At 36.7% G+C, this 11,356-nt stretch overlaps 1 protein-coding gene across 1 annotated transcript in view; it reads right to left on the reverse strand.

Annotated features, from left to right (window-relative positions):
* Positions 1–11,356, reverse strand: part of DNAJC24 (DnaJ heat shock protein family (Hsp40) member C24) — a 66,258-nt gene that overhangs the window by 10,836 nt on the left and 44,066 nt on the right. The window contains 1 exon segment of the mRNA XM_017885760.1: positions 5,799–5,937. Within this exon segment, the coding sequence (XP_017741249.1) occupies positions 5,799–5,937 (139 nt within the window).

Below are 11,356 nucleotides of genomic sequence, written 5' to 3' on the forward strand. Positions count from 1 at the left end.
TCACAAGGTTGTTAAACAATGTTTAAAAGAACTACCACAGTTCTATTGCTTAATAAAAATGACAGTTACTTTTAAACTACTGTTATCTCTGTGTTTGTGTTGAACTATCTATACCAGACCACGAGAAAATGACTAAAACCAATCCATTATTAGTAGGAGAAAATACCTCAAGTACCACAGTGTAGGAAAGCAACTCTTGACTTTGGATTTAAAAATGTTGAAGTCTGATGTACTTTGCTATTGTATGACTCATTTTTATCAAAGTCACAGCCTATATAATTATTCAGTCCTTCCAAAATATCAAACATAGAACCAAATGATAGGAACCAGATGAAAAAAAGTTCAAAATAATTCTGTGGTTTTAGTTCAGAGGGCACAAATAATGACGGATTAGAACACCAGAAGGCTCTGGTGGGTGGTAGGGAGTTGGGGGTAGGGGAGATTACACATCCTAATCCCAGGAATTTTGTCCCAGGTCCTTCCTTAGGAAGGACCTAAGTTGAACCTTGAACAAAGAATAAGAATCAGAACAGGAGGGTGGTTCTGATTAATAACAAACAGTATAAACAGATGTGTGTCTGGGAGTCCCTAAATGGACCAGGGGACAAAATTCACATTAGGTTTGAAATAGGTAATAAGTCGGAAAAAATAGCAGGGACAAGCTTTAAAAGCTTCTGTCCCATTTAAATTCCAGGTGAATGGGTAGGTGTTATTTTGGGAGGGTGTAGAGTTATAAATGTTCTTAAATAGAGGTGTGAGAATAAAGAAAGCTGCTAGATCAATCAAAATGTAAAGTACTGTGGGAGAAGGCAGTAATAGAGAATGGAAGGCCACTTAGCGGCTATGGAAATAATCTGGGTATGTTTTATAATCTGGGGATGGACTACTGTGGTAGCTGTGAGAATAAAAGCTCACACAGGGGAAACAACATTAAAAAAGAACAAATGTCAACTGCCATTTCTGATTCATTGACTGTAACTGGAGCAAAGTAGAAGTAAACAGAGTGTAATATGAAACCAAGGTTGAGGAAAAAATAAGAAAGGTGACTCGGTCAGTCTTGATTTTGGACCCACTGATTTCAATTGGGTCAAGTAACTAAGTGGAAGTTGGGAGAGAGGTTAAAGTTGGAAACAAAACTTCCTAAAATCTTAGACTTCTCCATTATTAAATCAGAACTCTCAAGTCTGTTCAAGTGTCCCAGAATTATAACTATAATCTTGCCCATAGGTTTCTATAGCATTATTTGAAAGTAGCCAAACTTTTACTCAAAACCAATGAAAAATGATCCTAAAATACATTTTCATTGCACAGTTATTTGCATTCAAGTAAAAGCAGCAAGTAGTGTGAGTAGTCATCTTGCAACAAGTAAGTTGGGGCGAGGGAACCTGCACAGAAAGTTTTATCTATACTGTCTTCTCCCATTCAAGATAAAGCCAGTCCCCAACTGTCGAGATGGATTTTCTGCATCATTTCACATACTTATTTTTCTCAGAATCGGTCACCAAAAAAACATACCCCCGATGCTTATCTTCCACATTTTACCTGAAGCAAATTTTTACAACCAATTTTGAAATTCCTAAAATCAAATGGAAATATTATGACCATAAATGGTCCCTAATCTCACTAATTCAAGTATTTTGTAAGGGTTAGCTGTAGGACACAATTTCACAAATATCCACTGGCCTTAAGTTATTATTCCTAGCAGTTAACCAAAATTTATATTATCTACATATTTCCCTCTTACGGAGTTTCTATAACATTAACATGCTTTTCAGGAAGGGTTCTTATTTTGAGTTTAAGAAATTACATGTTGATTTATCTGACACATGTTGGTAGGGTTTTAAGGTATGTTCCTCATTTGTTTTAAGATTTGCTTATCTTCCATTCCATTTATTTGCTTATCTTTCCAAATATTTATCGTAATGAAGGGATGGAGTAAATTGTGTAATACAAACCAGAAATGACCTCTTGTATCTACCTAAGCAGAGCAGTTGATTAGCTTTGAGCAAAGGCACACTCACTTTACAATACCTGGCCCAATCCCCTCTGAGCCACGCTGTTTTGGGTATCCAATTATGTAGAGTGAAGGTTCCACCTTACCAAAATAATTCACTAACAGAGTACTAAGATATATCCTAATATAAAATAATGTATCAGCAAGGATTCCAAACACAATCTATTCTTTTAAACATTATTTAATCTGATTAACTGTATTTGAAGGTTTGCTACTCTTCAGATCACAGAGAAGTACTTAACTCATAAGCTGTGTCACTCTATAGAGCCACTAAGACATCAGGGATCTGTGACTTTCACATTACAAAGCTATTGAATCATGGCAACCATTATTTTCCCATGATATAATTCTGATGTGTTTTTAATGTGCTTAATATATAAGGACAACTCCCCACAAGATTTAAAAAGGCAACAAAATCTACTCAACAGGTATTATTCATGTGAACATTTTATAAATCCTGAAAGGGTTTTCCAAAGTGCTCATCTGGTTGAAATGCAAAGCCTAATCTTGAATAACTACATGTCTTTCTGGGGAACACTGGAAGCAGCCTTTGGAGGCATCCTCAGAAGCAATAAGGTAAATATGCCAACTAGAACTAATTGATTAAATTCACTAGTTAACATTGCTTTCAAAATGTATAATCTCTGGGAACTAATTATTACTCATCTTTTTCTTAAATTTACTTTTCTTCAGCCTGGCCAACATTACCCTAAAATGTCAACTAAGCATATACAAGTAGGAATGAGGGAGAAAAAAACATATGTGCAATACTTTAGGTTATTTGCCCTGGAGTATTACTTCTTCTTTATTGGAAAGAATACATTTGATCATTTCTTTTGAGAAGCAAAGAAATACGGATGTCAAGTGTTCCTTTAAATTATCTTTTAGATAAATATGGCTGTGGGCGATATTGATGAGGCTTTCTTTAAGACAGAGCACCAACATGGAGCTGCGAAACATGAGAAAGCATTCAAGATCAGCTAATAAAGCATTTCCTACCTCCTTCCCAAGTATTACAGAGCTCAATTTTATTTTACACTGCAAGTTAATGGTGGGCAGGAAACAAACATATTTAACGCACACCCTATGAAAAGAAAGGTTTACAATGAACTATCACCACACGTAAAAAGAGTTCTGTATAACAAAGCTATTTCCATGTCTTCGGGGGGTGACACAGAAAAAAAGAGTGCTTTGACCTGGTTATAACAAACTCTCTCTCTCGGTAACCTATCCTGGTCTTTAACAAAATATTACTCTCAAAGGTTTTGCTTCCAGCAAACCTAAATCCTCACTCTTAGAGAAGTTCAAGTTCATTTCCTTTTTTTTTTTTTGAGGAGTCATTTTACTGAAGCTGAGTCAAGAAGAAAAAAATTAATAACAGTATTCAAAAGAAATAACAATATGAAAGTAGGTTTATTGCAAGAGTTTTGAAAATAGCTCTGGTATGAAAGGCTTAAAATAGCAATTATATTTGGATACTCTTCTTACCTAAACAGTAAGTCAAACTCCATTGAAAATTGAAACAAAGTCATTTCAGTATCTGGAGCCTCTGGTAAAGGAGGAAATACTTAGTACTTAAATCTGAGGTACTAAAGTGTCATGAAAAGCTGTCCTTCTAGAACAGCTGAATTCAGTAAATATGCTGCCTGAAAAACTTGCAGAGCAAACTGATATTGTATAAATTCCAAACTATTTATCTGAATCATGAATCAGGTCCAACTCTCACAGTATTTAGTTTGTCTAAACTTCATTGTGACCTCATCTATGACCTACAGGAGTACCCTGTGACACAGCAGGCCACAGGTGCTTCCATTAAGAGCTTAAAAGTAGGACTCAAAGCTCAAAAGAAATCCACAGTTCTAAGGACCTTTCGAAGACAATGAAAAAGTCATGAATATGGTGATTATTTGTCTTCTGACATCTCTCAAACCTTCCTTCATGCAATTCTATGCTCACTTTTAACCTGGTTTCCTATTTCTTTCTGTTTCTGGCCTACCCCAACCTGTAGCTTCTTGAGAAAATATTTTTATGATTCGTGATCCCTCCCTACCTCTTTCTCTTTAGAAAGCAGGCTTCTAGTCAACTTCACTAATATGTTCTTAATAGTACATAGGTTGTGGAGTGGCAAAAATGTAGAGTGACATTGAAAGTATATACCCTATACTCTTTAGGGTACAATGTTGTGTGAATTATTCTTATCTCAAGCAAACTGGCATCCGATATACTAGAGACTAGTAAAGATGTGCAAAAACACATGAAAGAATCATCATCTCCAGTAGAGCGTAGTGGCTTTAGGAACATACATTTCTAACACACAACACATTCATGTGCATTAGTTTCAATTCTTTCATATAAATTACGTTAACCAAGGTTAAAAAGACACCTATGGGTAGAACTTATCATCAAATGAAGCCATTTCTACATTCTTTTGCAAGAAGTACAAACACACTTAAAAAATAAATAGACAGATGCTGATTATGCACCCAGCAAAAGCAGAACCCAATATTCAAGCCATTTTTGAAAATTAATCCAAATTATTTGCAAAGGTATACTCATCAGGTTCTTAATATTTAAGAAAAATTAAGCTCATCAGTCTTTTAAAAGTAGTGTGGCCTTAGAGCTGATTAGTACTATAAATAAGTCAGTCTTACAAACAAATACTCCAGTAGAGATAAACAGTTCAAGTCTTTCCACACAAAAGTATCACACACAGCCTTTAAGAAACAATTTTTTTTTGGTAGAAATCCCTCTGAAAATAAATAGGGATGTCTTGCAAATGTCACTGGCTTCATCTTATAATGCTGTGTTTTAAAAATAAAGGCTTGCTTCTCAAATCAAATTTTGATAACCTTAGTGCTAACAAAGCCTCAAAATCATCTTGTGAGATCTGATGGTGTGCTACTGTAGGGCATGGGAGGGGATTCAATAAGCAACTACAGAGACAGTCAGCTTTTATCAACACATCCTAGTCAATGCTGAGCCTGATGTGCTATTGGAGAGAGCGATTGAGTGTTTTCCCCTCGGGCTGTAACTGATTATTGACTCCTCCCATTAGCATGTGGAGTGCAGATTGAAGGTTCAAACACAAGGCTGAGGGACTCCTGTCCCTAGGCCAGTGCTGAAAGACAGCCTATCACTTTGTGTAACTGCAGTCCATGTGTGACAAACCTGACCTACATTTCTCTCTTTCTTTCTCACAACAGCTTGTCACTGTTTTAAGAAGCTATTTTCTAAAAGCATAAAAGAAATGACTTTTAAAATGCTTAGGTAATCTGCATTCCTAAAATATCATTTATACCAATCATAAGGAATAGTTTATCCTGAAGGTAATCATGAAACTCAGCCTAAAATGAGCTCAAAGATAGCAGGGTGCTTTATTATGTCATCTTATATATAGTATCTTCATTTGGATTGTCATTTATACTGTATAGTCTTCAAAGTACTATAATTAAAATAGTAATCCATACATATTTATTTTAATAAAAAGAAGTTTTTATACACATAAAGCATATTAATTAGGAATCTGTAATTAAAGTTTTCAAATGTAATAAAAAATAGCTTTCAAGGCCTCACAAGAAGCCACATCCTAGTAGTTTTCTTAACTTCTCAATGGATACACAATAATCACTGCTAATAATAGGGCATAATTAAAAACAGTGATGGAGGGGAGGAATAAAGGCAATAACACTTGGAGCAAATGCTGGAAAATGCTCCCCAGGAATGGCTGCAGAGTGTGCTTCTAAGAGTTGCTGATGTGCTGTGGTTCCTCAACACAAGTACCTACCACACCGCTGCAAATCATACTCTCTTTTTGTCTCTTCATTTCCTAGAATTTTCCACGCTTGATCAATTTCGATGAACTTCTGTACACATTCCTCCACTGTTCCTGCTGATACATCTGTACTTTGTTTATCTGGATGATACTGCCAATCAAAAATAAGGGTGGGAGGGAGTGAGTAGAGAGAGCTGAGGGGGGTTACATTTAAAAAAATTGTAAATCTGAGCTTTAGTTAAGAAGGTAATGAGAAGATAAAAACTAAATGCCAAGGCAATGAGACAACAGTGTTGGACACAGGAGACAACTGCCAGGTTAATTAGACCACTGGAGAAGCTATAAATCCACCAGTGATATGATCTGTCACAACGTGCAAAGACAGCATTTTCTGGATAATTTGTTCATGGAATCCTTGGTCTCGTGGACAATTTACCTAGAGAGGATGACTAACACAAATAGCAACAGGTACGTGCAGACGAGCAGGACATGAAACAGGAAGAGCACGAACTAGGCAGAGTATGAAGCTTTCCTTACACAATGTGCTTACCTATAGATAGCATTATACAATGGACCACTAGGTCTTTCTTATGAAATTATACAATCATAATTTTAAATAAAAATATATCTAATTATAAACATGACAACTTTCATCTTCTTCCCCAGCCCTGATGATTATAAAGTTATAAATCCTCAAGCATACATTTTTATTAAAAACTGGTTATTCTAGGCTAGATTTGTAAGAAATAACTGTAAAGAACTCAAACACTTAGATGTAAATTAATTCATGTTAGAAATCTTCTTGTTTTTTTTTTTTTTTTTGGAGGACAGAGTCTTGCTCTGTTCCCCCAGGATGGAGTTGCAGTGCCGGATCTCAGCTCACTGCAGACTCCACTTACCGGGTTCGCGCCATTCTCCTGCCTCAGCCTTTCTGAGCTTAGCTGGGACTACAGGCTGCCCGCCATTCTCGCCCGGCTAGTTTTTTGATATATTTTTTAGGTAGGAGACGGGGTTTCACCGTGTCCACGACCAGGATGGTCTCGATTACCTGACCTCGTAATCACCGTCTCAGCTCCAAAAGTTGCTGGGATTACAGCGGCTTGAGCCATCGCGCAGAATCTTTCTTATGTGAATTTTCTAAAAGTCTAAAATTTTGTTTTCAATATGCAGTAATTTCTTTATACTACTAGGTCAAAAACAGGAAGCTTTATGCCAATTCATAAATTCTCAAATGCTGATGTACATGTAGCTCACTAAATAGTTATCCAGTAGGATCACTTCTTTCATCACTTCCCATATCTCCTTCCTTCCTTTTCTTCTGTGTTCTCTGTGATTCTCCCTTCTCTTTTCATCTAACAGTTCTGAAAGGATCAATATGTCATTTGCTTTTCAGCAATCTCCCAACAAATGGGAAAAGATTATATAAATTTAGAGACATGTCAGTGAAACAATCTGGGGGTAACAACAGCACATATTCAGATATGTAAATTTTCTTACTTTCAAGTAAATAAGGAACTCCCAGCCTGTATGATGCTTACCGGGTTCTTCTGTGAAACCAAATATCAGAATAGCGTTTGCTGTGCTAGACAGGATCCTTAGTGGTGTGTAGAAGTTCATCATGAAAATGAATCTATCGTTAAAAGATAGTATTTATCCAATAATTACTTTGACAGTTTTATACTTTAATTTCAAAAAGTCAACTTAGGAATGTCCTTTTGATGTAGAATAGTTTTTTTTTAAATGTCTTACTCTTTTTTCCAAGTTTTTACAATAAAACAGGCAAATAACCATATGTACCTTTCATGACTCATCGGTGTGGTTGGTTCATATATTCCTCAATTAATGGTGCAGTAATTTCAATTATTTCATTGACTGCCTTGCAGACATTATCAGGAGCACAAAAAAAATTGCAAGTACCATGTCATTTATTATCTAAATTGCTAAGGCCAAAGTCACTCAGTAAGTTGTGTCAAGTACCATGAAGCAAAATGACTTCAATTCTCAATCTAGAATTTGTAAAGTATGTAAGTTTTAATTAAATCACAGACTATTTTAAAAATAGATTCATATTCATGATGAACTTCTCCACACTGCTGAAGATGCTCTCTAGCACAGCAAACGCTATTCTGGTATTTGGTTACACAGAAGAACCTGGTAAACATCATACAGGCTGGGAGAAAGATTCTAGAGCAAACAACGAGGATTAGGCTTCCATTTTCCCTTTGGCAAACTAATTCTCTTCCTATTAAATCTATCAGTTATCAACATTTAGGTATTTAAACTAATATAAGTACTGAAGAAAAGGAAACTAAGGTTCTATTGTTTCATCTTCTTTGCCCATGATTTATTAAATGAGGCTTATAAAAGTTATTTCTATACTGAGGTTTTGGCAATCTCTAAAGTTGGGATATTCAAGAAATATCCCTAAGCCAAAGTGGAGTTGGCTGCATTAAAGTTCTCTAGCTGACCCATTCCTCTAACACTACACAAAGATTTGTCTAACAAGCTTAGTATAACTAAATGTTATTATATGTAACATATTCAAATAGGCCATGATACATTTATGATACATTTACATGAGAAAACTCTTAATTTCAGTATGTCACAAGCATTAAGGCCCTGGAGAACTTGTTCTAAATTTGTAGCTATAGAGTAGGAGTAAAGATCAAAAGGTAGGTAATTTCTCATGGGCCAATAAAGGAAGTCTACTTGGTACAATGAATAGAAGAGGTTAGGCCTGATCATGTACAAGCCTAACCAAGAAAGCCCTATAAAACCAGGAATTAATTCCTGGATGCCCTAAACTAAAAAATAATACTAAATTTTATTATGAGTCACAAATCAGCTCAATGATAGTGAAAGTACAATTCAATCTCTTTCCCTAATTTGTTATTTTTCTGATTAGTAACTGATACAACAGGCTCACCATCTGAGGCTTTAAGTCTATTCAGATTCCATGACATTTATTTAATGGGTACACTCCATTAAAAAATTGCAAATATAGCAAGAAAATAAGTATATAATTTGGGAGGCTTTAAAGCCTTAGTCCAATGTGTTTTGACAGCAACTTTCAGAGCAAAGTGAAGGTCTAAGAAAAGGAATAACTGTCTGTGGTAGGCTGATAATGGCCCCCAAATATATCAGGTCCCAGTATCTGGTACCTGTAAATGTCACTTTATTTGGAAAAAGGGAGTTCACAGATACGATTACATTGTAGTTCATGAAATGGGAAGATTTTGCTGGATTATCTGGTTGGACCCTAAATGTATTCAAAGTGTTCTTAGAGGAAAGAGGCAGAGAGAGAGCTGACACACAGAAGAGAAGGTGATTCAAGATAGTGCAGAGAGAGGTCTAAAATGCTGCCCTTGAAGACTGGAGTGAAGTGGCCACAAGCCAAGGAATGCTTGCAGCCTCCAGAAGCTGGAAAAGACAAGCAATGGATTCTCCATCAGATCCTCCAGAGGGAGTGCAGCGCTGCCAACACTTTGAACTCAGCCTGGTTATAATTATTTTGGACTTCTCCAGAACTATAAAAGAATAAATATTTGAAACCACCCAAGTTTCTGATAGTTTGCTTTTACACCTATGAGAAATTAAAACCCAGTCCAAATATATCTATGATTTACAATTGGAATGTAAGACACTAGAATGTGTTAAGAAGTTGTTTTAATTACAAGGGTTACTCATAAAATGGTGTCATTACACACATTCTTAAAATATGAAATTTTCTCTATTGCCAATGGGAAAACAAGCCCCTAATCCTAGGTTTAAAGGGTTTCTGATCTCAAAGTGTATGTTAATTTTGTTCCTACTATTTCTAAATCTGAGCTATCCTGTGGGAGGTAGACTCATTATCACCCTAAAAGACCACATTCATTTTCCTTCTGTTGTCAAATCTTATTTCTTGCCCTTAACTTCTTTTACTCCCCACTAGCCAAAAACCTTCCTACTCTTGAGAGCCCAAAGCTAGTCCCAATTCATTCATTCACTTATCAAATAAAAGACAGATGTAATCTAAAGCACTGTGTATTCTAGGGGCTTACTATCTAATTAAGGAACCAGAAACAGCCATTAAAAAAAAAAAAAGCATGGACTTCCTTATAGTCTCAAAAAATGCCACCTGAATCAAACAGGGAGCTCTGAGGACAACAACATTCATCAATCAAGTACAGAGAATCCTGATACTCCTTAATTAACAGAATAGGTATGTTATAAATTTAATGTTGCAAAGTGTATTTATTTTAACTGACTTCCATGTTCTTTCAGTACTAAACTGAAATGCATTTTGCTGGAGTTGAAAAAGTTAAGTGTCTTGGAAGCAACAGACTCAAAATTAACAAATCAGCAAATCTTGCAACAAACAGAGAAGAAAATTTTAAGAAATTATCATTAACAACAGCACAAAAAATGCTTTGGATAAGCCAAATAGAGTATATGTAAGACTTCTACACTGACAAGCACAAAACACCACTAAGAGAAATCAAATGCCTAAATAAATGGAAGAAGTAACATGTTCATGGATGGGAAGCTGCTTGTCCATTTTCCCTAAACTGATATATTAATGCAATCCCTATCAAAATTTCAGCAGTAATCAACACTGTAGTACCCGCATAAAGCATAAAGATAGTCAAGAAACAGACCATACATATATGGTCAATTGACTTTCAACAAAGCTGCTAGAGCAACTCAATGAGGAAAGGAAAGTATGTAGCAAATGGTTTCTAAACAACTGGATATCCCTGTGGGGAAAAAAAATAACCTCAATCCCTCTTATTCCATAAACCAAAATTAATTCAGAATGAATTATACATGTAAAAGTAATCCATAAAGGCAACGCAAGGGAATATCTTTGCCACTTAGGGTAGGCAAAGAGTGCTTTGACAGAAAATAAAAAGCATAAACTGTATAACACAAAATTTATAAACTGAACATCAAATTTTAAAACTTTCTGCTCATCAAAGATACCACTAAGAAAATGAATAAACGGGGGGGCGGAGCAAGATGGCCGAATAGGAACAGCTCCAGCCTCCAGCTCCCAGCGCGAGCGACACAGAAGACCGGTGGTTTCTGCATTTTCAACTGAGGTACTGGGGTCATCTCACTAGGGAGTGCCGGACAATCGGTGCTGGTCAGCTGCTGCAGCCCGACCAGTAAGAGCTGAAGCAGGGCAAGGCATCGCCTCACCTGGGAAGCCCAAGGGGGAAGGGAATCCCTTTTCCCAGCCAAGGGAACTGAGACACACAACACCTGGAAAATCAGGTAACTCCCACCCCAATACTGCTCTTTAAGCAAACGGGCACACCAGGAGATTATACCCACACCTGGCCGGGAGGGTCCCACGGCCACGGAGCCTCCCTCATTGCTAGCACAGCAGTCTGCAATCTAAGCGCAAGGCAGCAGCGAGGCTGGCGGAGGGGCGCCCGCCATTGCTGAGGCTTAAGTAGGTAAACAAAGCCGCTGGGAAGCTGGAACTGGGTGGAGCTCACAGCAGCTCAAGGAAACCTGCCTGTCTCTGTAGAATCCACCTTTGGGGACAGGGCACAGCTAAACAACAACAACAAAAAAAGCAG

The sequence above is a fragment of the Rhinopithecus bieti genome, unplaced genomic scaffold (assembly GCF_001698545.2).
Source record: "Rhinopithecus bieti isolate Rb0 unplaced genomic scaffold, ASM169854v2 scaffold_13558, whole genome shotgun sequence".
In the NCBI taxonomy this organism is placed as follows: Eukaryota; Metazoa; Chordata; class Mammalia; order Primates; family Cercopithecidae; genus Rhinopithecus; species Rhinopithecus bieti.